This window comes from Taurulus bubalis (genome assembly GCF_910589615.1).
Source record: "Taurulus bubalis genome assembly, chromosome: 17".
Taxonomy (NCBI): domain Eukaryota; kingdom Metazoa; phylum Chordata; class Actinopteri; order Perciformes; family Cottidae; genus Taurulus; species Taurulus bubalis.
In genome coordinates this window covers 16,587,197-16,614,961 of record NC_136605.1, presented here as the reverse complement: position 1 = coordinate 16,614,961, position 27,765 = coordinate 16,587,197, and the positions used below count along the sequence as shown (strand labels likewise).

The following is a 27,765-nucleotide window of genomic DNA, read 5'->3' as shown; positions in this document are numbered from 1 at the left end:
TCACTTTTTTTGTACCATCAGAGCAGTAGCAGAAGACTCAAGTTTCTGATTTAATAGCGTTGTCTTCCAAGTCGTAATTCCAACTGGGAAACTCGGGGAGCTCTGATACATCGGCAAGGGCCCTAAATATGGAGGTGCCAAATACTTTCGCTTAATGTTTTTAAAGCTACATTTAAAGGATATGGTGACTGTACAGCTTCTTTTTTTTTTTTTTTAATCCTCACAACCATCTTGATGACATCTTCTCACTCCTACTAGATTTGTGGGACATGTTTTGAAAGGAAAAAATACTAAAAGTTAAAGGATTTATTATGGTTGTCACATCATTTCCATTACAACTCCACCCACATCCAACCTGAGCAGAAAACTAATCTAGAATAACTGAATACACCTGTGTGATTAGGCGTGTCTTTTTAATCTGATGAGATTTGCTTATAAAGTAGTTTTATGGCTTTTCTCCCATAAAGTGGAAACTCACAAACAATCTGCAAAATAACTGTTTTACCTAAATTACATTAAATCAACATTTTAACTTGTCTCTCTGTCTAGTAAGAAAGTAAACAATGTGACATTACTTAATTCTGCCTCATTTCTAACTTTTTGTTCAACCGGCGGAAATGGACTTCCACAGATTTTCTCTCGCGAGCCTCGGGATGCCACGTGCCCGCGCATTGGAAACATTCCGAAGCGTGCGTGCGTACGTCTTCATCCCTCCTTCCTTTTTTCCCTGAGTGACGTTCCTCCGTCAACCCGCGACAACAATGATCTGCCTGTTCTTGTCCCTGTTTTCTCACTTCTTTCAGTCAGGTTGGTGCTGAATCTCCGTTTATTCTCCGCGTATCTTTCATTATACATTTTTGAGTTTGACCTTCACACCGACTTCATGCTCCCGGTTTCCTCTGATCGGTTCAACAGACAGAAGGAGGACTCGTTAACCGGTGAACCGACGCTGTCGTTAACAGACGCAGTGTAACGTGAGAGTCGCTCGGCTTTGAAGTGTTATTACTAACTGAGTGGGTAGAACTACATTGGCTCGTGTACTAATATACAAAGTACTCATAGCGGAGTAATCCACGTGTACGTTGATTCATCGTCCTATTAATAGCTTCCGTAATGCGCTGCTACGGGTGCCGGTGGGGTTCACGTGGAGCTGTTGTCAACGTTCTTGTGTCTGAAGTTAAACAAGCGAGGAAGGCGAGGGTACTACTAGTAAAGACCTGAAAGTCATATTTGTGAATCTAATAATCACTCCTAAAAACTAACAAATAACATTTCTGGAGATGCATGTATCTTTTGTTAAGTTATATGTATCCACAGGGCGGAGATTCTGTCTGCAAGCAAAATAATTGTTTGTATAGCACAGACTGATTAGATACTAATAAACGGCCTTGGCAAAAGTAAACACAGCTAATGTCTGAGTTGGCATCGATCATTCAGGATTGACAGTGTTTTTCTTCCCCGCCATCTCCTGAATGGATGATGCTGCTTCTCTCCAGTCTGTACCAAGACGCATGCAAGCTGCCCGAGGTCGTTAAACACTTGTTGATTTGACCTTCGTCTTTGTCCTCTGTTATTTCTGATCCCAGGCTGGACCGGTGTGAATGAGCGCACCTTTGTTGCCGTGAAACCAGATGGCGTGCAGCGGAGGCTGGTGGGAGAAATCATGCGTCGCTTTGAGAAGAGAAGGTTCAAACTCGTGGGCCTCAAACTTGTGCAGGTATTTGGGATGTCTGCCTTTTTTCTCTTCTCTTCATCTTCATCCATGGTCCATACACATGGACCATGGATCATGGTAAATATAATAAATTAATGTTTGTATTTTAAGTTAATGTGTGTCTGTCTTGTGTGTCATCAGGCATCTGAGGATCTCCTGAGGGAACACTACTGGGACCTGAGGAGCAAACCTTTCTTCAGGGTACTGATGAGCTACATGAGCTCTGGACCAATCGTAGTGATGGTGAGATTCTCCCTCATACTGTACATGTGTCCACAGGGTACTGAAGGCTTTCAAAAATTCAGAATGCATTTGATTTAACTAATAACACACATAATAAGCTCATTTCGGATGAGAAGTAGTTTTCAATGCTCGTCTCTTTACATTAATGTGATATTTGTGATTTTGTTTCCTGCATGCTGTAGTCCTGTGGGTTTCTGTGTTTGTTCAGGTGTGGGAGGGTTTGGACGTAGTCAAGACAGCACGTAAGATGTTGGGAGAGACCAACCCTGCTGACTCGCTGCCTGGAACCATCCGAGGGGATTTCTGTGTGGAAGTGGGCAGGTGAGATCACCTGTTGGTTCAGTCCTCCTCCTCTGAGGGGAAATGTGATGCCTTATGTACGAGAGGCAGCAGTTGTGGGGAAAAAACAATATATAGTCGGTATAGTATGTCGGAAAAAATCATAGTATTATGTCAAACAAAGTTATAGTATTTTATAAAATATTAAAAAAAAAATAGTCATGAGAAAATTCAAAGTGTAGCATGTCATTAAAATATTTTAGCATAGTAGCTCATAGAAAATATACTACTAGTAGTTATTACAGAATTCAAATCCCTAATTTAAAATAAATAATAATAATCTGAATTTGGTCCGGATGTTCTCAACATGTTGGTGTTCTGGTTCCGTGTTGCAGGAACGTGATCCACGGCAGCGACTCCGTGGAGAGCGCCCAGAAGGAGATCTCTCTGTGGTTTGGGCAGAACGAGCTTCACTGCTGGGAGGATACCAGCAGCTGCTGGATCTACAACTGACGCTCTGCATGAGCTGCGGCTCCTCCGTCCTGTGTTTGTCTATACTGGTGTCATTACAAGATGGAGCACATCATACCTAAGATGCATTTTTTTTTGGCTTTAGTATCATGTAGCCACACGTGAGAAGAGACGTAATTGCAATTGTATTTTTTTTTATCTGAACTACATTTCCGAGGTGAAATGTCTCTCCAAAGCAAACATGCACTAAGTGAGCTATAACTTCAACAGTGTGCTTCTGTTACAGTTTTCATTGTAGTCTTTGTTTTAGTACAGAACCTCGTGTTTACAGCTTTTTTTTTTAGCAATAAGTTTGGAATGTAGAGCAATAAAAGCTTGTAATTCATGGAGCGATAACACATCAGGGAATGGCTAGTAAATGGCTGCATTTAAATCAACCATGAAGGTTCATTTCTACAGGAAGCTTTATCTATAAATATTCAGGTCATGTGCTGTGCAAAGTATTTTAAGTTACATAACAGTCAAACTGTTTACCAGCGTTTTGCACATAAATGTTTTTTGTCTCGCACTACTTTAGTGAAAAAGTACTCCAAAATATACATGTTTGCTCCTGTAGTAGTACTGAGAACCCAACAACATGGTAGCGATGATCAGCAATCGACTAACACCATTATTGCCTTTCTACACGCGTTTCAGTTCCCTGTACTTTGAATTAAGATTCTGTAAGTACGGATCATGTCACATAATACTTGAATGTAGACGTTTTAAAATAAGATGCTCAAATTAAAGAGAAACTGCGCTAAATTAAGGAAAGAAAATGTATTTTGTTCTATAAAAATGTCTCCAGTCGCTGCTTTTGTCACATTTGTGCTTTTCTAAAATCCCATGATGCAGTTTGAATTGTCAAAAACAAGAAATCTGGTTAAGAAATCCTTTTTTATTAATATATCGAGTCAGTGTGTTTGTTTTGTAAAGTAAGACACAAACACATCAGCTGTACGTTTTTTCAGCACACAAATATGTTTAATATTTAATCCACACAGAGATCAATGCATGAATTTCCATACTGAACAAAGAGGATGGGCTTCAGTGTGTCTGGACTTTTACAATAATCCCTGTACACAGAACGACAACACATCACTGTTCACCTGCTTTACAACGAACCGTCTGATCAACAGCCAGTCAGATGAGAGAAATGAGTCTGCGACTGAACCCGTGACGCGTTAAGCTTCCAATGGTTTTCAATTGTTCACATGACTCGAGCGTGACTCTTTGATCCACATCAGCCACCAGATATTTTCTGTCATTACATCCTCATGAGGATTTTTGTTTTCATCAGGGTAGAAAATCATTAATCGAGCCTCGTAAAGCCCACACTTCTGTTTTGACCTAAATTTAGACGTTCCATTTATTCCACGTTGGGAAAATGTGATCCAAAGTCGTTCGCTATACACTACAATCCTAAATCCCATAACAAGACTTCTGTGAATCGTCTCCTCGGATTTGTTTTCCCTCTCACACACTGTCAAAGACTGTCGATCCGTCAACACCTCTTCCGTTAAATCCATTTAAACAAACAACGGCATGTAATCATGGAGTTGCTGATTAGCGTTATAGAAAAATCTGATTTCTGGTGGAAATGCAAGTCAGTGTTTTCATTCACATTTATGTACCCGTGTTCTTGATTTTTTTTCTTCTTATTGGTACAATTGATGCATTTTGGGGCTCTGGGCTTTGCGATAAGATGAGGAGGAGGCTTCACAGGTGACAAACTAAGTGGAGGAAGTAGAGGAGTAACTCTGGGGCAGATGCAGGACAGTTGAGGTAAATATAGGAAGAGATACAGTGTGCTTACAGGGTGAATATAAGATCGATACAGAGGAGGGAGGTAGTTATGAGGCTGGGTTACAAGGCTCATGAAGATAGTTACAATGCCCTGGGTGGGACAGAAACGGGATGGCAGGCAGGTTACTAGATCAGAGGAGGTACTTACAAGGCCTTAAAGTTACACGGTGACGGGGCGGGAGGGGATATCATAGTTACAAGGGACCATACGTGGCTTGGAGGGTCGTTTTACAGCCAAGAAGGAACTTTTACATGACCAGGGATAATTACAAGGGTCGGGTGGCTGGAAGCTTTTGGGGGCAGGAGGAGATGAGTGGGTGTTAAAGCAGATCCGGGTGTCACTCAGGTATGTAAGACACCTGCCAGACGATTATGTGGCTTCGCTCCGCTTTACACAAAGCAGGTTTGATCTGCGAAGAAGTTCCACTACTGTCTGCTTCCTCCGTCTCATCGTCCTCTCCATCTCCTGAGGAAGACGGTAAACAGAACATGTAACACTGAACTTTATTTTGCTGATATGTTAACATATATGTTGCCTTTTTAGTTCCTTATTTCTGTATTTCCAGAACCAACATTACAACATACAGGTTTGCATCTGTTTAAAACATCAGGGAATAATCAAAGCTCAATACAAATTCAAAGAATTATTTGAAATCATTTTCAAGTTCTTAAAATAGTTAAAGCCATGGAGACTTACATTACAAACAGTTGAAAGGAAAACTCAATAATAACAGCGATAATAATATTGATAATACAGTGGAGAAACATCATTTGAGTGCTTTTCTTCTCATCATTCAGCTGCACTACACGGCTATAAATAATGTATACATGTGTGTATATGGCATCGGGGTTTGCTCACCTATACGGAAGTCGATGTATCCCTCTCCTCCACTCAGCACCAACACGTTGTGAACACTCTGGGCCTCCGCCTCTGGGGGCGCTGCTGAGCCCTGCCCCTCCGATGGACTATCCAGCACGCTGCCGTTTAGTGTGGCCAGAACGTTGCCTGTCACACGGAAGAAAAATGTCAAGTTGTGGTTTACATCCATTTTGTCGTCATTTAAACCTAATAGACATTTGTGTGAAAATCTCATAGACATTTTTTTTTGTCATAAAAATGTCATTGTATAGTGCATCATACAAACATAATTAAATGACATAGTATAGGATGTCAAAAAAGTAATTAAAAAAATCATAAAATATCACAGTATAACATGTCCGTAAAAGTATGTCGATAAAGTCATCGTATAGTATGTAAAAAAACAATACAAAATAGTCTCTGCATAGTATTTTGAAAAGATTATTAAAAAAAAAACAGCATAACAGTTGTCAAAACAGATCATAGTACCTAGTTTCAAAAGTCATAAAAAGGAAACGTATAATATTAGTTTAAATAGTAATAAAGATATATAAATGACCATATAAATATAAAATATATAAATGTCACAAAAATGTCATAGTATACTGTGTTACACAATAATTCATGTGAAAAAAAGTTATAAAATGTAAAGAAAAAAATGTAATACAGTGGTTCTCAAATGGGGGTACATGAGATAAAAAAAAACTGTATCCATTCAAAAACCCATTAATAATTTGTATTTAATAAATATTCAATAAAATATGAGAGTAAGTTCATAAACTGTGTATTACATCTTTTCTTTAACCAAACATGCTTTGCGCTGGTTAGGATTTTTAGGTTACCTCACTGAAAAAAGGGTGAGAACCACAAAAAACAATTCATGGTCAAATGTTAAAAAATCCTTAAAAAGTCAAATAGTATTTGTGCTTACCGGGGACAGAGACAAAGAACTTGACAGCATCTCGGTGTCCATGGAAACACAGCTGTGCTTGAGCCATGGAGCAGTACGGGATGAAGCTGCCGGTGCTCTTCTCAGAGCCGTCGTCACCGTACACATGGATCACTCCCCCGGACGACGTGGGAGACACTTTGTTGGCTGAGGGGTGAAGGACACCGGAGTTAAAAAAACAACCAACCAGGAGGTTTTAATAGCAAATCATATGTGGTAGCATGGCAAAGATTAAAAAAAAATAATAAAACACCCACAAAATCCAAATATTTCCACAGAACTGAAAATGAGAAATGATTTTAGAATACATAAAAAAAGAGAAAGGATTTTAGACACTTAAAGCACATCTTTTGCATGCAATGGATCTGGTCCACACAAACATCTTTTAGGCATTGATGCAGTAAAGCACAATGAATAATAACATGCAAAGCCACCAATGAGTAAAAGCCCTGCTCTTATAGACTTTTCTAGTGCAAAGACAAAGAATTGCACAAATTATATTTTTGGTGACTTTTAGCTCAACGCTCACAGCTCAAAAAGGACTAATTGAGGGCCTGATATTCAATGGCGTTCACATTTAAGTACGCTTTACGAAACAGGAAGCTTCACTCTGCAGACTCTGTTGCAGGGGACATGACGGTTCGACCGGGAAAGAAAAAGGTAGATCACAACAGCAGGAGGAAGCGAGCGCTCCCACTTACCCCTCAAACCAAGGAGCTGTCCTCGGTGAAGGACCACCGCTACAGGAGGCGGAGGAAAGGGGGAGGAGGAGAAAGAGGACAGTAACATTTATGACCAAGGCTGTCTGTGAAATAGGGGAAACTACTGAGCGGCGGCAGGAAAACAGAAGGTGGAAAGAAAGACGAGGCAGTTCAGGGGGCGATGAGGGAGCACGCTAAAGAAGAACACAGATAAACACAGTTTGTGGGGGAAATTACCCCGTTTAACTCCCAATTACACAATATGACAACATGTGAGCTGCTGTTAGTTTCTGCAGTGTCTGAAGGTCATGACATTAGATGAATTTCAGATCTGAAAATAAAAAATTAAAAGTAAAGTCATGTCCTATTTGTATGGAATTCAGGAATGTTCTCTACATGTCATGGTTTAGAGGTTTTAATCAAAAATGTTAAGTGACCACATGATGGGGCTGCTGGATTCAGATCAACACCAAAAACTCCAAATTATCTTGAGATAAGCAACATCCAGACAGACAAATCTGACCACAAAATATCCTCCAAACAAATATTGTCTCAAGGAGATTTTAAGACCACTGAAAACTGAAGGTTTTTGAGACTTGGACTGCTCATCACTCCCCAGGAAACTTTTTCAAATGTGGATTAAAATGCTGTGGTTGTAGCAGTCAGAAAAAAAGAGGCTTCCCTTCTTCTACCACTAGACCGGCTCTTTGTATTTAAAACAAAGCTCACGACACACGTTTGGTTGCGAGTCACTTGGTGTGAGACGTTTAAATGTAACTCACTCTCTGTCAGTGGGATGGAGATGATCACGCCATTTCCAGTTCCTACCCAGAGACGATTTCCACCAATCAGAAGTGCTGTAATTCGCACAAAAGAGAAGCCCAGCTTGCCAGTGCCTGTGAATTACAACCAGAGTGAATGGAGAACACCAGCATCCTCCACATTAAACAGTAAACTCAGTCAAAGTTGTCCACGGATTCTCCCCAAAGAGTTCGTAGTCTCACCCAGCATCTTGCTGACGTACGGCTCAATGTCCACATCCTGGAGATGCTGGTGTGTGTGAGCATGGTAGAGACGCAGGGTCGAGTCCAGCCTGATGGACACCCAAACACCGTCACCGATCCACGCTAGCTGCCGCACCTGACTCTCCCTGCGAGGGTGGGCGTCGAAGGACTTCTACGGAGCCGTGAAAGAATGATGTGTCGAGTAGATTATGTTATTGTTGGCCTCGTTTTTCAGCAGGAGGACGTGACCGTGGATCCTCAACTCACCTCGATCTGCATGCTCTTGGGCTGGATCACGTGGATCTTGTTCTTGTAGCCGCACCAAACCTTATCATGCACGACAGCCATGCAGCGGATTGAGTGGTGAGGCCGACCGAGGTCCATGAGGTGGTAGTTGGACAAATCCCACTGGCCATCTGTTGACAAGACCACACAAATGAAGATATAATTATCTATTATTAACTAGCAGTTACTAGTTGCATTCATGTCAACACAAAACTATTTCACATCAGTGCTGATCAATGAAGCAGCTATAAAAGATTTTCAGCCTAAATTGTGCTTTTTTTTAGTTCCAGGAACCAACTAGAAGTTTAGTGTTCATTCTGCTTAAACAAATATTTAAAAACCAAATACCCTCCGATCTATGGAATATGGCGAGGGTCCCGTCAGCGAGGGCGACCAGCACACGACCTTTCACGTGTCTGCAATTAGAGAGGAGTCTGCTGCAGTTACAGAAGTTCACACGGACCAAAGTACACAACATTTAGCTGTAATTACTGAGTTTAACTGTCACCACCACTTACACCAGACTGAGCACAGAGTCTTTGAGTTTGATGGAGTGGAGGCACTTCTTCCAGTTTCCAACTGCTGAGTGGACATAGAGCCTTGAGGGAGAACAGAGGCAAGATACTCCAGAGCAAAACCAAACTGCATATAGAGTTCAAAAGAAGCATGTCATGATATTTATGTGCTACTCGGATGGAAAATACAAGAATAATCTTCCTATCCAGAGTGTGACTACTTTCTTCTTGCAAAAGTAAACGTAAAATATAAAGTTACAGGAAAGGAAATGGCTGTAAGATGTGATTTTTGTGTGTCTTCAGCAGAAGTTGCGAGTAGATTTGAATGAGTGACTTACCAGCCGTTCTGGGCCCCGAGCCACATAGTGGGGGCCACACTGGTGTAGTTCTTGGTCTCCTCACTTCCGTCCTCCGACTCTTGAGGCAGAGAAGTTTCCTCTTTGGACTGACCTGCGCTCCTGTGTGGACAGACGACACACACAAAGAAGCGCATATAACGTGTCCGTACGTTTAATGATGCCATTCCTGATGGTTTTTAAACAGACGGACTCTGGCCTCCTACCTGTCGGAGGCGTCCGATAGCCGGGGCTGGGGGTCGGTGAAGACGTGCTCGGTACATGGCCCTGGAGGTCCAGATCTCAGCTCCGCGTGGTTGGCCGTGGACTCGGGGACCTCGGTGGCCTCCATGGCCTCCTCAGCCGACTGGGCAGGGTGGATCTTTCCATTCATGGGCGGAGCAGTGGGAGCTGAAGCACACACACCAGCATTAAGATAAATAGACAATCTGGTTTACTTGACATCTTTCTATACTGGTAATAATTGAGGATGAGCTCACCTTGTCCTTTGTCCATTATGGGCGTGTCGGTGCGTGAGGAGCAGTTGCTCCGGGCAACGCTGCAGTTGGTGGCACAGCCCACGAGAGTGATGCCGGCCAACATGCCCTCCACGCTGCCGGCGTCGTCGCCTCCCACTCCCACTCCTCCGTCACCGGGATCCAACACGATCTCTCCTGCTGGATAGTCGCTCTCGCTGGCAGCTGGATACAAACACACACACACACACACATTTTTCTGAATTAATTTGAAAAATCTATACAACTGGATGCAACTGTTGATTTACAACAACAAAAATGTGTCGACTGATACAAAGTAACTTGTGGCCCTCTTGAAGTGTGTGGCAGTGTGTGTGTGTATGTGTGTATCTGACAGACCCTGTCCTCCGCCTGTATTAGTTTAGTTTCTTCTCATTGTCCTGTGTTCAGGACCTTTCTGGTGTCAACCTTTGTGCAGTGGGTGTGTAGCCTCCAACATGCTTAAGCACACATCCAAGGGCAAGCTTAGGACGGACACAGCCAACTTTGAACAGTAAGCGACACTTCTACATAATATGCCTTAAAGCATTGGCAAATAGGAGATGGACATTTGCTTTTTTTAAAAACATTTCCCACCCTTCGACATACCAGGTGTATACAAACGTCAGTATGAGGGGTTAACTACAACTTCTCCTCTCACCTGGAACACTGGAGATGCAGAGCACGTGGGCGTTGCAGACGTTGAACTGGTCGACCAGTGAGCCCGGCTGGTTGGCATCGATGATGACCACCTTGCTGGCAGAGTGTGTGCTGGTGAGGATCCACACCCGACTGTTCATGGTGTCCGTCTCCTGGAGCTCCTTCGACTGGGCGGACAGAGGAGGACGAGAGGAGACGACAGGGTTTTGACACAATGACTGACGACTAACTGAAAAAGGACAGACGTGGTTCACGACTGTGTCCTAAACTTTGTTTTTCATACGATTGATGATGATAGTAATAAATGTCCTAAAATGGGTTTCAACCTTCCTCTTCTCTGGGGAGCTGTGGTTGCTCTTCTTGCCAACTCCGTTCTCGTCAGCATGCAGCGGGTCGCAGCCGCCCGACGGGGCTTTGGCTGGTACCAACTCCTGGCTGCTGGCCCTCCATCCTGTCAGGTCCACCCCAGCTGCACACCACAACTACAAGCACACACACATGCATGAATGCATGCATAATGCAAATATTTAGTTGAAGTGCCACCTGAACACTTGAGTGACTTAAATGCTACAGTACCCTTTTTTAAATGATGTTGTTGTCATATTGGTTCAGGAACAAGGACCATGCTTTGTTCCTCCAGGTGGGACATTAAGCCCCCACCACAGTATCATTACCTGAGTTTCTTGCCACAGTTGCACATTGGACCACGATTGGCTTACAGACTCGTTGTGATATCACAAATCATGCTTGCAGTTACACGTGTTAAACTGAGATTTAACATGAGCAAACTTTCCCTGATGGATATTAAAACCTTCTAGCATCAAACTGCACATAAGTCATTCTGCATAACTGAACTAACAATTAAAAAAACTCATTTTTGAGCAGAGTTACGGTGGTTCACAACCCCTGAACGCCTCACCTTCCTGTTCGGGTCCTTCTCTACCAGAGGACGGCAGTACACCGGCACCGGGACATTCTTCATGCGGTTGTCCTCTTTCTCGACAGTGATCTAAAAGCAGCAGGTGATAATCATAGGAGTGAATTATCTTCTTCCAAAAAGAAACAACCTCTTGAAATGTTACAGGCCACAAGAACATTCAGAGTTTGTGTATGCACTTTATACATGCAGTTTTTTACTGGAAATAACTGATGGGATGTCATGTTGTCGCCAGAAATAAGAAAAATACACAAAAAATGTTTCAAGAAATACAGGTAGCCAGTTAATTTGAGAGATAAGAGAAGGGAAGCCATGCTGGTCTAACTTGCCTGTGGTCTCTTCAGCGGGCTGTCCTGAGCGCTGTCCGTCGGACCCACCGTCGGTGGGAGACTAGGGTTAGCGCCACCGGCCTGCCAACACATGTGTAGCCCATTAGCCTTACAGCTGCCCATATGCACCTCCATGCCATTAAATCATGTTTAGGCTTGAAAGTGGAGAAGACTGATGTTTTCTATTATTCATACAGGTGTTGATTTAATTTAAAATAATATCTATAAATCCCATGAAAAGACCAAAACCAACATGAATAGATCATATTTCCTTTATGGACTCAAACAAGGGTCAACGAGTTTGAGCTTTGGATGTAAATCACACTTTATCAGTTATATATTTTTATTGAAATGTTTTTGTGTGACCTAACTGTTTCAAACAAACAAAGAAATATATAAAACAGCCAAATGTTCGTGTGTGTTTTTGTTGTGTATTAGGAGTTTCAGAGAAGTCGCTGACCATGTAGGACGAGGCTCTGTATGTGTGTGTGTGTGTGTGTGTGTGTGTGTGTAGGTGTGTGTGTACCTGTTTGAAGCGAGACGGCACACTCCAGCCACAGGCCTGCATGATGCCGTCGTCGCGGCGCATGTGCTCACGGACCTGCCGGTACTGTTCACGTCGCTGCTCACGACGAGCCAACAGTGCCGAGTCACTGAGGAGAGACGCAACACTGTTACTGGCCAGTCTGGAAGCAATGGGAGGACGGGGAAGAGAAGAGAGAGAAGAAAAAAGCGAAGCGTTAGCAGCCTGGCCAGCCAGCAGCGATGAAAAGATGAAGAGGAGAGAAAGAAAATAAAGCAACAGCAGTTGTTATCCGCACACATTCAACTAAGCTTTATTCTAGCTGAAGCAAATAAATTAGTTTTATCACACAAAAGTGAAAGTGACTCTTAGATTTTTTTTTTTTAAAGTTTAGAATTTGTGTCTGTATGCAAGTGTTATATTTGTGTGTCAATGTTCTGGCTTTACACTTAAAACAATTAAGTATAAAACAATTTCAATCTCTAATCATCTCTAATAACATTTGTGCTATAGCCATAAAAGGCTTTTACCCAAGATTCGCATAAGAGAATATTGAGAATATTCCCTTAAATAATGCATGAAGAGATTTGTCTGAATGGGATGCAAAGGCATTCACAACCAATCCAAGATGAGAACAATGTGTGCATTTAAAACACACGTCTCATCTCTGTGTAATCCTGGCGAACGAGCTGGAGGCCCTCTACTCTCCAAGCTGCTACAAAGCGAGCAAGCGACCAGGCGTTCAGACCAAAGCAGAGGGAGAGGGAGATAAGGACGGAGGTTTAGTGCGGCGTGACGGTGGGTTTAGAGACGGCATGTAGCCGGCTGCTGCTCACTCTTCGGGGAAGAACTCCAGCGTGCGGTTGGAGGTGGAGATCTGGCACATGGTGTGGCTGCGTCGCTGAGAGAAACCAGCGGGTGAGGGCGACTTGTAGTGGATGTTGACGCTGTAGTACGGCCGCTTGGTGGGCGGCGGGCTGGACGATGTGCTGAAGAGACGCGCAAAGCTGGTGGATGGAGGGAGAAAAAGAGCTTTTATATTTGATGTTTCACCGGTTCATTCATTCAGGGCATCAGTAAACTTGTACTTTAGTAAAAACATTTATTAAAAAGCAGAATCTCACAATTGCCAGATGGTTGACTTCTTTTTCTCTGAGATTTGAGGACTCTCCCTGGATGCCCTGAGAGGAGAGAGAGGTATGAGTCAAAAAGGAAAATAAATGGAAGTGAAACCAGAACAGGCACAAATGTTGAGTCTAAAACCAGCAAACGCTCCCGACCCGTCCCGCGGTCGTCCAAGTTTTCTTTCGTCTACCTGATCATCTCCGTCCACCGTACGGCCTCCTGCAGCTCCATCAGCCTCTCTTTGTACTGGTTCCTCTCCATCAGCACACGGGCCATCTCCACTCGGGTGAACCGCCGCCGCTGCGTCATTGTCATGTCGCCGTCCTGCATGGGTGATGAAAACTGGCCACACAAAAGCCATTTAATAATTCATACGCAAGGTCTGAAAACACAGATTCACTGGCAGAGGCGAGCAGTATTCTGACAGAAGTTATGTCATGTGTTAATGTATTAAAATACTTTATACACATCAACCAAACAAGAAAAAATATGTAGTTACAAATTTTTCCACAGTGTGAAGTTATCATTATAATAGTTGTGATGAAGTAAATTACACTGATATCTCCATGAACACCGATTCAATGTGTAGGATGAGTAATGCAGAAAAGGACGTTATTTTTACTCACATCATCACCGGCTTCATCCTTGGAGTCCCGGGACGCACCGAGAGCTTCTGCTCTTAACCTGCAGCCCAAACGCAAAAACAGTGTTACACAAACTATATTTCCCTTTTCTGGCTTTTGAACTTGTGATCATGCAGGAATGAGTTGATGCCACAAGTCCACTGAGAGTCCCTGAGGGACCCAAGTCTAAAGTATGTGGGTAGAAGAGATTTCTGTGGAAAGAAATAGCTCAACGACAAAAAAATATATCAGGAAACAAGCAAAGCAGAGTATTTGAACTCCGTGGGAAGTCTCACACAGTTTGATCCTCTTTACTTTCCATCCATCCAAAATTTACTACCAAGCATTTCCTCTCCGACTTAAACTGTCGAGCTTCGTCTGCGTATCTAATAAGATTTATTGGGTGTAAAAATGTAGTTCAGCCTCTGGAACTGAGTCCAGGAGAGTTTTAACAACTTCCAACTTGGCACTTTATGGCAGTAGTAGTTGGTTCCACATCAGTTATCTATCTGCTGGTAAAAAGGCCTCCTATTCCAATGTGAGCAGCTTCATCCATAAACACAAATAAACTGCCACACTGACATATTTATTTACCATGAAACCTTTTGCTCAGATGTCGTAGACAGACTGGTTTTAGAAGAGTTTAAGAAGCACATTTGAACTGCAGGCAAACATGTCCGATAAAAGTTACACAGCTAAAGGACTCTGGTTCTTGTTCTTCACCAGTGACAGTCTATGATGTTACGTTTCCTCAGTATCTGTTGTTTAAACTGTTATGTTGAGGGATACAACTTGTTGTCCTCTAACTGCTGCACTAATTGCTTAACCTGTTCATTGTTGTCTTTAGAATCTCCAAATGTTTGGTTCTCATTACATAAATTAAAAAAGGAGCATTTTGTTTTCTGCCTGAACTCATCAAGTTATTAAAAAAGTCATTCTCACCTCTTGAGTTCTTCCTCCAGCTCCTTGATTCTGGCGTCCACCTTGTTCTTGGACTGCCTCAGAGCCTCCAGCTCCTCCCTCAGCACCTCCTGATCCCCCGACAGCTCGTCCACTTTGGCAATAAGGTCATTTTTCACAATGTTGAGAGCATTTCTGTCGAGCAAAGTGCCGAGAGAGCCGGAGGTAAGACATCGAAACCAGCTTGAGGAAACTATAAGTTGGGCTTTCGTGTTTACGAGCAAACTGTCTGAATCCAGAAGAGATTATTAAACATCATGATCCAACCAGAGGAATTTCACTCATTGTAGTATATTTTTAGAGCACAAACAAATCTTTCAGTATGTATGAAACACATTTGAAAAGATAAAAGGCAGAAGTTGTACACGGATAAACACAGACTTGCATCATCTTACTTGGTCTCTAGGAGCTGTTTGTTCTCCGTCAGCAGGTTCTCCACCTCCTTGCCCATCCCTGAAACAGTCACATTCACATCTCTGTTAATCTTTACACACAATAGAAAACATGCATGAGTTAATAAATCCATTCATCGATAAGCAAAATGCATTTCCCAAAGTTTTTTCATGGCAACACTGCCTTTCAGACCAGCCAAGGTAAGCGTCTGCTGAGGAGCAAATAAAACCTCCACAAAAACCAAAGGTTTAATAAATCAATGATATTAAAATGAATGGACAGATTATTGATTAAGCACTCATGTTAACAGGGAAGCCAAATCAGGTTGAAAAAGTAAGGGTTGCTTTAAAATATTGCTCATGATACTTAAGTTATTTTTTGAAATGTTAGTTGACTCTCAGACAGAGACGGTCCTGGAGCATCTTTGGCTAAGATTTAACTTTTAGTAGTTTACCTCCTCGTAACAACACTTAGTACATACAGTACAAGCACAACACGTCTGCCCCTCAAAATAAATCATGTCATTTGATCAAAGCTTTACCCAGTTCCATGAGTGCACACATATTCAGGGTTGATCCCGTAACCATGAGGGGTCTTAATGTCATGCTCAACCAGACTTTGATATTAAATCTCTATTATTTTTTATCATTGCCAGACAATAATTGAAAAGTGTACGTGCAAGCAGCAAGCACTGTGCAACAGAAGCCAAGCACACAAACGTTAAGCAGAGATTTCCACTCAGAACAATTTGGACATGAAGACAAACAAAAGAAAGCCAGAGTGTCGTCTCTAGTTGAAGACGTATTCACCACACAACCTACTTATTTTCTTCTGACTTTCACTATTGTTTGCATCTTCTCTATAAGATCTTTCTCCAGCAGTGTTCCTTGACAAATATCTAAACATTAGGTATGTGTGATGCACAGGGATACAACATGTAAATATAAAGCCACACAAAAAAAATGGACACAAAGAAGGAACCAGAAGGACGTGTAAGCTGGAGGCCAGGGAATGACATAACAAGCAAATGTGACCATGAGCCTTACCGAAGAAATCATCACGGACTGGAGGCAAAAGAAGGAGAAGAAGAAGACGAAGAAGAAGAAGAAGAAGAAGAAGGGAGGGGAGAAAGGTCAGAGAGGTGAAGAGGAGAGGCCACAGATCAGAGCGGGAAAGAGAAGGACAGGAATGGAAGGGAGAAGATGCTGATAAGCATTTATTATCTGGACTTAAGAGCAGCATGGCTAAAGAACACAAAAGCTGCTATTTGGTCCTCAAATTAAGAAAAAGAGAAGACTTCTGTGATCCAACAGTTGAGTTTATAAAATATCATCAGATTTGTTTTAAAGTCCCAGTGAAACAGCCTTCTTAAGAGCACGTTGCCTCTGAAGTGATGCATTTCCTATTTGAACATGAAGCTGGGTGGATGGCTTTAAACCAATGGGATGGACTGGAGGTCTGGCATTGTAAAAAATACTATTGACTGAAAGCTTAAGGAATGCAGACTGATGTAGCTAATGGCAATCACTAAAGTACTAAAATACTTTCACTGTGACTTTAAAGGAACAAGAAAAAAGACTTTACTGCATGTGTATGGATATTAGGCATCTACTACATCATCAACATCTCCAATTAAGAGACCAAGCAATGACTAAATAACATATGTATATAGCAGCATAATAACAATAACAATGAGCCTAGTTTAATTTTGTATACACTGGTTAATACCTGCTCTTGATGTGGAATTTAGAAAGTAGACAGGAGCCAACAGAGTGAAAGAAAAATATACCAACCAATGCATGTTCAGATACACACCTGAGAACTCCCCTATGGGTGTCACCAGCAGAAGCACATAAAAAGGGAAAAAAGAAACGGGTGAGAAGTTATCAGATTGACAAGAAGACGGATCAAAGCTCCCGTTCTATTTCTGCTGGATAAAAATCATCAGGGACAATAAAGCAAGACCTAAAACAACCCAGAGATTAAGAGGAAACAAAATGCACCAAATGTGATCTAAAACAGACTTACTACGATAAATAATAAGCAAAAACATTAAGAGCAATGAAATCTGGAAAAATATAAAAAAAAATTAAACTTAAAAAATAGGAATTGTTTAATCAGCATTTAAAATGCCTTTACCCCAAAAATAGAGTAAAACAAGAAAGAAACAAAGTAGAAGGACAGAAATAATAAGAGTAACACTGCATGAATGGGCAGCTAGGGTTTGGCGTGCAGCCAAAGAGGAACTGTATGTTTTTTCATGACGTGACGCAGGGATGAGCTGCTGGCACGGCGCCATGCAAGGTAAAAGGTCGAGTCATTCACATTCACACAGCGTCACATGGAGCTCCTGCCCTGACGCAACGCAAAGCCAGAGCCAATGCTGTCCGGTGTAACGCGCACATGCATCCGCCTTTACATCCCGGCCTTTGGATCTACACTGACTCTTACATCGCTCAGTAATATCACATGTTGGCATGATAGCAGACAGGAGAAGTCTCAAGCTTCACTTTCACCAGTTCAAGGTGAACAACTACCAGGAGGAGGTGAAGGAGGCCTTTGAGGAGAAACTCTTACCACTGACCGAGAGGGAAGGATATCACAAAGCTGCAACCGCCACGCTTTAAGATAATAATTTAAACGGATAAAACTAACAAACGTTACAGCCGTCAAAGTCCTGTTCATACCTAGCAGCTCGGCGCCTGCGTCTACATCCCCAATGATGTCCGACTTGGCGTCTTTGATCTCGTGGTAGAGAGAGTCAGTGTTGATGCCGAAGGCCTCGTTCACAATGCCCTGGGAGGGGCTGGAACACACAATAGATTTCATTAGACCAACGCTGTGACGGGACCAACACATCTCACTTGTCCTCCCTTAAGTCCTCAGACAAGTAAACAGCACTCAAAGCATAAATGTACAAACACAGCTGGGTAAAAAACAAACAAAAAAAAACACCAATGAGGAACCAGCAGTATGAATTATAATGTAAACCCATTTCTATTAATTTTAATCAAAATATGATGTTCACTGTGTTGAATTCAACCAAGCAGGTCTTTGCACACCGAGGGTCAATGAGAGGAGTTGTACCTGTTCCCTCCTCCGTACACACGGGGGTCCACACACATGTCCAGCTCAGGCGTGGAGTCGATGATCTCCTGAAACTCTGACCACTCATCGCTGCTTCCCATACCTGGAAAAACATGCAGGAAACACAACATAACTTTAAAACTTCAACACGTCAGAGGACCGTAAACATTTCGATGATATTTTTTGCAGCACGCTGATATTGGGGAGGGAACAATAGTTTTAGTCTGAAGACATATTTGGGGACACGCTCTTACCGATGCTGACGTTCCTGGTTTCCTGGGAAACCTGCACCTCCATGTTCCGGCTGAGCCGCTTGGCACTTTTCCTGCGGTTCCCAGTCCGCATCGCGTCAAACTCGGATTGCGGCAGGAAGCCCTCGTTGATGGGGGTGACGGTGGCGGAGGGGACGGAGGAGGTGGGTGTGTTGGACTTGCTTCCAGTGCTGCTGGGTGTGGCCGCCACCGAGTCGGACTCTGATCCGTCCTCCTGGGTGGTTTGAGGAACAGCATCAATGAGAATTATATAGTGATGGCAGCCACATTCTACCTCCATTTTGCTGATACCACTTAGTCAATTATGACTTTCATGTCAGCAGCTCTATGGTTTATGGTACAATTCCATTCAGGGTTCATGTCATCATGAATGACACAATGGATTTAAAGGACATACTATTCACCCGTATGTTCTCATAGCTTAACACTAGAAACACTCTGCTATTTTTTTCCTCTACCTCGGCTGTTTCTCTCACAAATAAAGCAAGTTTAAAAAAAAAAAAAAAAAAGGGACATTTGCACATAATTAACTCAATGCGCGGGAGTAAACTAAAACATGATTACACAAACTAATATGGACCCTGCTAGCTAGCGTCAACATAAAAGCCGAACAAATCAGACTTTTTATCCAAGTGATGTGAATTAATTGTTTCCTCAAAAGTGACATGAGCAGGCGTGGGAAGGGAGGTGGTCCGTGTGGGCGTGGCTAGCGGGACGGGCAGCAGTAAGGCCGGCCCATCCCCTTTCCACTCCCGAGTGGGTGTAGTGGTCGTGGAGGAGGACAGGGCCGCTGTCTGTCCCACCTGATAGGCAGAGCAGAAGGTAGACCGGCCGAGATCGCTGACCTGCCAGTTGTCTTTCCCGGGCATCTTCCTAGCCCCCCCGACACCCCCACGTACCATGCCCTCGCCGCTGGGGTACAGGCTCAATGAAGGCGGGCGCTCCGCTTTGCTGCTGGCACAGGAGACACAGAAAGGAGTGGTTTTCTTTCATTATCATAAAATGGTCAACATGAAAAATTACAAGAACTGCAGAAGATAATACCTATTTCTCTTTTGCTTAATATCAATGCATTTCTATTGAATTGCTGAAGACTGAGATAAAACAAGCAGAGCAGGCAGACAGGCAGACAGACAGGCAACTCATGAGGGAGGAAGAGGAGAAAACTGTTGATTGTTGCTTTACATGACCTCTGAACCTTTTCATTATTTGTTATCACGCATAACTAATTAAGCAAAAGGAATATTCCTTGAGGCGAGGCAAAGATATGAGGAGGGATCAACAAATCTTAAGTCACATTTCAAGTGTAAAGCAGGCCGGTTTATACGGCGGAGCTGAGGGAAGAGATGTGAGGGCACTTGTGGGACCTTGTTGGATTTACCTTTTCCTCCATGTGTGGCGTTGACTGTGCACACAGCAGCAACAGAGAGCAAGACAGCAAGACAGACAGACAGACAGACAGACCGTGATTAGAGAAAGACAGGTGACCGGAACATGCCATGGCACATGAACACACACGCACGCACACACACACACACTTTCACCTTTATAAGTTTACTTTTTACAATTACATTTTTAAAGATCAGTCTTATTCTAATTAAAATTCCAGATAATCATCAATTTGTCTTTTAAGTCTAATCAGTGTTAATGCGCCCATCATGCGTTATAAACAATGCGTTTCTGCAACAGAAGCTGCACCAGATGTCCAACCTCTCGTCTTACTTTGTGCTTAATTAATATTTCGGACTCATCGGTCGGCCAATTGTTGAAAATAGAATGCAGGCAATAAAACTCCAAACTATATTTCTTTCTAATTATTTCCCCACAAGGCTCATAATTTCCTCTCTTCTCTATCAAAAGGTGAAAAGTAGCAGCCGTTCATCACGGCTCCTGACAAACAAATGCCAGCATCAACACGCAATGAGGGTGTTGAAACAAAACATGAAACATCAGCAACAAGACGATGGGTGAAAGTTATAATTCAACTCCACACAAAGATGTACGAACAACCTTTTTACTCCAACACACACACGCGCACACACACACACACACACACACACACACACACACACACACACACACACACACACATTAAATCCACTCACGTTCGTCCACAGCCAGGGGTTTCTGATTGGCTGTTACTCCCTGCCTGCTGCATTTTGGACCGCTCTATGTGTTCGACGTACGTCTGGATCATCTGTGAAGCAAGAAACAGAAATATGTGAGAAAAATGTTTATGATGAGGATGCATGAGAAATACCCTTGGACTAGTGAGTAAAGGAGGTGCATGTAAAAGGAGTATAATTATTAAATTACAAGATATAATGAACTAAATGTTAAATAACTTATATTAAATATATTGTGATCTAAAAGGACAATCAGATTAGTTTAAAGTTTATTAGCATTTCTTTGAGCATTATCACAGTTTAATATTCATAAAGACAATACTCATTTAAAATAGTTAATTATTTAGCTGCTACAATATGATGTTAATACTCAGGAGACCACACAATCTAAAATAGACTAGAGTTACGAATAGAATCAGATAGTTTGACTTTTACATAATGCTATTAATTTATCACAAATCCCTTCAGTCTTATTTTATTGCGCATACTTTGTTTTCATTAATAAATGTCTGCACTTACAAGTGATTTCTTAGCTGAAACCAAATGGCTGAATCTATGATAAAACATTTAAAATCTAAAACAATAAGGTTCTGAAGAAAAATAGTTGGTTTGCTCCTGAACAACAATAAGTTGCCTTCTAAATAGCAGGATCATTTGAGGATGATAATACTAACAGTATTCAGGATACTATTAGTTGACAGATGCAGATGCTCTTACCTCAGTGTGGCGCTGGTGCAGAGCGTTGTACTCTTTCTTCATGTCCGATTCTCGCTCCTCCAACCGAGTGACTAGGAGACACAGAACAGTTTAATAGCAGGAAAACACCAGGAGGGACTCTGCACAAGCCTAAAGTCTTTCTTAGCCATTTTGGTCTGAACTCCAGACAGAAAAAAACCACAAGAACAAAAAGTTACATATAGTTTAAGAAAAAAAAAGAGCCAATCAAATATGTACGCCAGTATTCATTAGGTATTCTAAATGAACAAAAGCCTCATAATCTAAAAATAAAAAGTCCTCCAAAAGTGTTTCTACTTCCCTATTTTAGCTTTTGTGTTAAGTTTTCTTTCATTTGAGTATCTGAAGAAAACAGCTTGAAGAGCTGCAGAGCTACGAAGTGAAATTCATCAAATAATGTTTAAGAATTAAGTCAATGTCCAGGTAACGGGACAAGACCTGAAGCACCAGTCTCAACACCAATCCTTCGTGTTTGAGCCTTTTCTTGATCATAGTCACGGCCGGACGTCAATATCATGGAGGATTCTGTCCACTCACTCTGGTCAGAATAGTTCTTCGTCTTGAGCTCCTGCTGTTTCCCCTGCAGCTCCAGAAACTCCACCTGCACCTGGAGGTCCTTCTTCTCAGCTTCCAACGCATCCTCAAATTCAATGAATTTCTGATGGCAGACATAGGAACAAAATGTAGGCATAATATTACACAAACTGCACTTACAGAGAGTTGTAATTATTGTACACTGATCGGATTAGATTACTATGCTTGTGGTTGATACACAGCGTCGTCCTGTAATTGTGAATTTGCTTCACAGCAGCAATCACCTTTCAAAGAGATTCAGAGAAACTAACAGCGCAGTCTGCACGAGTCAAAGACTAAGTGTGAGAAACACGATATATTTAACTCCTTTGTCTCTTACAGAAAGGTTGGAGTTTGTCAACAGCTTCATAAAATACCTCAGTAGGTCATATAGTGTACACATTAACTCAGTAACTATGGAACAGGCAAACACAAAGGCTTCTACTTCCCTTTCACGTTGCCTGTTTTTTTATTTTTTATATAAAGCTCTTCACAATGACGTCCTTTTTTCAGTGCAGCAAGTCCACAAAGTCTTAATACTGTAATCCTCTGACTGCAGTGAGGCTATGGGACCAAGACTATGCTGCAGACATCCGGCGCACAAAACGGCTTCAATGCGATGACCTTCAGTTTGATACAACTGAGAATGCAATCGAGGACAGTGGAGAACACACTGTGCATAATATGATCTCTCCGTGATCATCGTGTGCAGAGTGGGTTGAGCAGGAAAATGAACCAAACCGACTGTCTGCAGCTGAACGCAAGATGTTGCAGATGTGCTACTCTTCCTGTTGTCTCGTTTAAAGAGACACGTTTCTTTAGCACATCAACTCACTGACAAAAAAAATAACTCAACAAAAAGTGAATTTGCATATCATTATTGTCAACTACAAACCTAATTAAACAGCCTTCATACTGTTTTGTTTTTGGAGCTTTTCTACCAATATAATAACTAAAAACCAAGTGTATACATCAAATAAAGATGCTGACTATACAAACTATTGTATTTTCCATCATAATATGTCATATTTATATCTGGAGGGCCAGCATTGTGTTTTCTAGAACTTCAATTGTAGTGCTTCACACACAAAGAGCATCTCTTCTTTAAGGCGATAAAAGCCGGGATGTTTTCTGCTCATATTGGGTGTGTTTGTGTCATGGCCGAACTGAAACGGCCTCAGACTAGTGAACATTATGCTGTAAAGTCATTCTACCTTCAGAGCCGCAGACCACAGCTTCTCAACACAACATCCACTTGGACTGGGAACACGTCCTACAGTGAGGAGTTATTATTTGCTATTAAAAAGCAGCGTTATGGAGGTACAGCAGACAGTATGTAGTGGTTTGGTGACTAGACTTTTGCAAAATGACATTTGATATATGCAAACAGTAATTACACAGGTAGAACATTGTGTAATTCTGTCCAGTATGAATAACTCATAGCTGACTGAGTGAAGCTGAAGTCCTTCCCTGATCAACCGTAGCTAAGTGCGCTCGACTGCAATGTGGTCACACGTCCAACGAGCTACACTGTGAATGTCTGTTTGTTTGTTATCACATACAATCTTGAAGAAAAGTTCTCAGGTTAAGAGGGTGGTTTTAGAAAAATGCATCTGTGACCCTGTCGGATCTGCAGGACAAGAAGCCAGCTGTCCTGTTTGGATTGAAGCCGACAAGTCACACAAAATCAGTTTTACGTTCACAACCAACTAAAGCAAATCCCATCAGGAGAGAAGGTGATAAGGGTCAGAGACGATCAATCTGTTACTTTCACCGCACTTTGAGAAGTGTTTGTGACTCACAAAGGGATGGGTCCCTGTGGCAGGCGGACGCAGAACAACACAGGAAACAACTAAGATGCTACAAAATGGCTGAGTCTGTGAACCTCGCTTTAGTAAGTGTAGCGCTGGATCTGCTGGTGGAGGCTGCATGAGCAGACAGAGCTGTGGCTTTGTTTACCATTAGCTTGAGCCTAATAACCCTGTAATCTGAGCCGCTTTTTGATCGTTGCTCCCGGTGTCTTGCGAGAGTATGTGTTATTATTTATCCTCAGGCTCTGAGATTCTCTCTCAAACGGCCTTTTCTTTGTATTAGCCGTTTCCTACACTACAGCTTTCTAAACCTCAGTCTATTTCTCCATCGCCGCTTTTGCTGTTCGGTTTCTGCTCCTCATAAACACAAATCCGGTTACAGTGCCAGGCTCCCTCAGCGCACTATTGATTTCCTCTGATTCCCCACCCTTCGCTGGTCGTCCCATCCCCCATTTTACCCCTCTGATAGTCAGACAAAACTGTCTCTGTTTATTTGTCCCATTCAAATGTGTCACTTTTTTTTTTAGATGAAAATGTCAATCGATTTCTCTCACTGGATGCGAACACAACCGTAGAGTCCTAAATGCCCATAAAAGAAGACTATATTATATTAACGTCTGAATTGGTACCCAGGCAGCGTCAACCTGTGCGTCAATGTGCCACTAAACTCACGACAGCCATCCCTGGACACAGAAAATCAACATTATATATCTAATTGATACTGGAAGGCTGGTCAATGAGATAAATGGGGAACATTACTCAAATTGTGGATGTGTGAGCCGCATATGAAGTTTTAAATCTATCTCTTCTGAAAAGAAGCAGGATCCAACAATTGAAAGACAAAGTCTGCTTTTAAAGCTGTGTATTGAGCGACATGAAGTCTCGTCTTATTTATAAAAAAAATAACGGACCTTCTGGCTGCTTAATGCACTTTTGATTTATATATCTGAGGGTTATACAGTCGTCATATATTTACTTTCAGTTTTGGTATCATTGTTATGAAAAATACTAAAGCAATGCTCTTACCTGCAGTACCTTTTGGTTTTAAAGTACTACTTACAAGGCAACCACTATTTTACTATAAACATACTGGATTATTCTTTTCCGTCATGACATTGAAATAAGCTTAACAATGCTAACACTGAAAATGTAATTAGAACCAGCAAGTCCTCCCTCAATTAACAGCTTAAAGTGAAAACAAGCCAGATAAGCGACTCTGGGAGGAAACGCAGAGGGAGAGCAGATGATGAAACAGACTAAACGCTGAGCTAAGCGGATACGAGCCGGGCTGACAGTGATATGCTGAGGCCTCTTTGGATGGGAGAAGGATTAAAGTTGCTTTACGATGCCTGCTGGTCCCACGGCTGCTGTTACACTGGTCGGGGAAGAAGAAGAAAAAAAGATTTGCTGGAGGTGGAGCTTGGTCGGTAATGTAATAGCTGCATATTGATGTCCACTTTTCTTGTTTGTGTTCCTGTTCTGCTTTCACATGTGAAACGCCCACTAAGACTCAGGCTCACACACTTCATCCGCCAAAGCTGTGTGCTGTCCCTTTATCTCCGTATGAACACTATCATGTCCTTACTTTCTGCTGGCTTCAGTATTTGCATTTCAGACTTCAACTGTGCTGTGTGGAAGCTCCGGTATCATAAAGAGCCCTAAAAATGTTACTAATTTATCAAATGTATCGTAAAAACAGACGTTAGTATAGTACATGTCGATCTTGTTAGCAGCTTTGATGTTTGCAGTGGTGGAAACACTGCTAGTAGTTGTTGTTGTAATAATGATGGTGAGAAGTTGTGACAGTAAAACCTGTAATTGTAAAAACTGAAGTAGGTCCAAAACATATTTAGTGGTGTCAGCAGACCTGGTATTATTATGAGCAGTGAGTAAATATGCCGTTGGAGGAGTGAGTAAACATGCTGTTATATAAATGTGTTTCTATGACAGTTTAGACTCCACACTAACTATTACAAGTATAATTTATAATATGTAACCTTTGAGTACTGTTGACTTGCATTTACTACACGTTTACTCTACTCTTACTCTTTACTCTTATGTTAACTGGTATCCCTGCAATATTCCTGGAAAACATTCAGATTAAAAGGGTATTTTCTGAATAATTTCCATTTTGCAGGACTTTATTTTCTTTACTGCGTTTCATTCAGTTCACCTATGTCTTTTAATAGGCCTACGTTTTTCTGACACCTCATTTGTTATTCTGATTTGGTAGAAGACAGCGGTGCATCGAGACTAAAAATAAGCTCATGTCACAGGCCTCAACATGAGTCACGTGTCTGGTGAACCCTCTCGGTTCGGACTGGACACCGTGACTGTGGAACCAGCAGCGTGAAGATGAATCCGATGATGCGGGTGTGGAGGCCCATCAGAGCCGGGTGGTGGTGACTCACCTCCTCCGCCTGCTTGCGGAGCGCCTTCTCCCGCTCGTACTGGGTGATGAGCTGCTCGTTGTCCTCCTTCAGCAGCTCCAGCTCCACCTCGTGCTCCTGGTTCTCCGTCAGCACCGCGTCCAGGTTCTCCAGGACGTTCACCACGAGCGGCATCAGCTCCTTCACCACCTCCTCGTCGTAGCTGCGGATCAGCCGCTCGAACTCCCGGTAGATGCTGTTGGCCAGGCCCGACACCCGCTCCGACATCACGGACCCGGAGCCGTAGTCGTCCTGGTAGACCACCTCGTCTATCTGCAGCTCCATCATCTTGGCGGCTTGGACCCGGCTCCTGTTTTTCCAGATGAGGAGGCTGCGCTCACACTGTTTTTTTCAGGCCTGTAAGGCGAGACTGTCACTATAGTCTGGATCCGCTCAGCGCATAAAAAAGAGGCACATTCAATCACAGTCTTTGACCAAATAAATAAAACAATTAGCCTACGCCATGACGCCGCAGCAACAGATTGACTGAACGACAACTGGCTGTTGCTGTGCGTAACGGCGCATAACCTTGAAAGTGCTGGCTGTAATATTGTGATGTAAAGAGGGCCCCCCCCCCCCCTCCTCCTCCACCAGCCCGGGTGTATCGCCTCCAGACGCGGCCCAGCTACTGCTCTCCCCCCGCAGAGAGCATGTGATCCGGGGAGCGGTGGGCGCGGAGCGGGGCAGCCGGTGGTTCGGCCCTCGTTGAGCGCATGCCGAGGAGCGAAATGCCTTCGTCAATGATACTGCACCTGCTTCTCAGCAGCCGCAGCCATGGATCCCGGCCATTGCTGGCAGGGGAAATAAATAAATAAATAGTTAAATAAATAATCTAACGCTCCCGATCCCCGCAGACGCCCGATGCGCCACTATAGCGTTTCCTCCATGTTGGATCCCCTTCCAGCGGGCGGCCGACGCTGCTGGCCAGGCTCGGGCGTTGATGGTGATGTCTCCCTATGGGAGAGGCTCTCGCTGCTGTTCGGATGGAGGAGCCAGCTGACCGACTCTGGCTGACGTCACACCGTCTGCATTGAAGCAGCGGCCTCACTGCGTCAAGTCGGGCAGACTACACCGGAAGTCCGCTTCACGATTTCAAAATAAAGCTACACAAGAAAACGATTTAAATTATGATCCTGTTGGATTGTTTTATTCAAGAAAAATAAATAACCCAAATGTTTACATTGTGTTCATCTCAGATTCGATTTGTATTCTACACAATTAAAAGACATGGGCATTTGCCAGGAGGTTCAAACAAAACAGGACTATTTGTTGCATTATTGAAAATGTAGGATTCAGTGTGTCTGGTGGTTTCTAAAAAAAAAAAGAGGGATATTTCAGCCATTGCTGCTTCAATTTTGACCGTCTCTTTTGTGTTCGAACTGAATTGAAATGCAATGCTTAACTGCTATAGTACTCCTTTAATACAAACAGGTCATAGTTATATATATATATATATATATATATATA

The 27,765-nt window shown here is 42.6% G+C and overlaps 2 protein-coding genes across 2 annotated transcripts; one reads left to right on the top strand and one right to left on the bottom strand.

The window, feature by feature from the left end:
- Nucleotides 1-761: 761 nt before the first annotated feature.
- nme3 (NME/NM23 nucleoside diphosphate kinase 3) lies at nt 762-3,555 on the top strand (the record flags this gene model as incomplete). The annotated part of the gene is made up of 5 exons (XM_079232537.1): nt 762-807; nt 1,587-1,717; nt 1,856-1,957; nt 2,166-2,278; nt 2,632-3,555. 5 exons carry the CDS (start codon nt 762-764, stop codon nt 2,747-2,749), a joined length of 510 nt encoding a protein of 169 aa, XP_079088663.1. The 3' UTR covers nt 2,750-3,555.
- A 1,260-nt stretch (nt 3,556-4,815) lies between these two features.
- On the bottom strand, nt 4,816-26,586 carry mapk8ip3 (mitogen-activated protein kinase 8 interacting protein 3; the record flags this gene model as incomplete). The annotated part of the gene is made up of 33 exons (XM_079233422.1): nt 4,816-5,018; nt 5,412-5,558; nt 6,343-6,507; nt 7,062-7,100; nt 7,844-7,957; nt 8,066-8,237; nt 8,333-8,481; nt 8,699-8,766; nt 8,869-8,949; nt 9,204-9,323; nt 9,428-9,611; nt 9,701-9,901; nt 10,377-10,542; nt 10,702-10,857; nt 11,295-11,384; nt 12,168-12,327; nt 13,001-13,171; nt 13,289-13,345; nt 13,480-13,631; nt 13,916-13,973; nt 14,855-15,007; nt 15,268-15,325; nt 16,312-16,329; nt 17,081-17,092; nt 17,953-18,071; nt 18,353-18,455; nt 18,607-18,838; nt 19,524-19,575; nt 20,006-20,029; nt 20,730-20,821; nt 21,468-21,538; nt 22,023-22,143; nt 26,281-26,586. The coding sequence occupies 33 exons, from the start codon at nt 26,584-26,586 to the stop codon at nt 4,891-4,893; spliced, it is 3,939 nt and encodes a 1,312-aa protein (XP_079089548.1). The 3' UTR covers nt 4,816-4,890.
- Between the last annotated feature and the right edge of the window lie 1,179 nt (nt 26,587-27,765).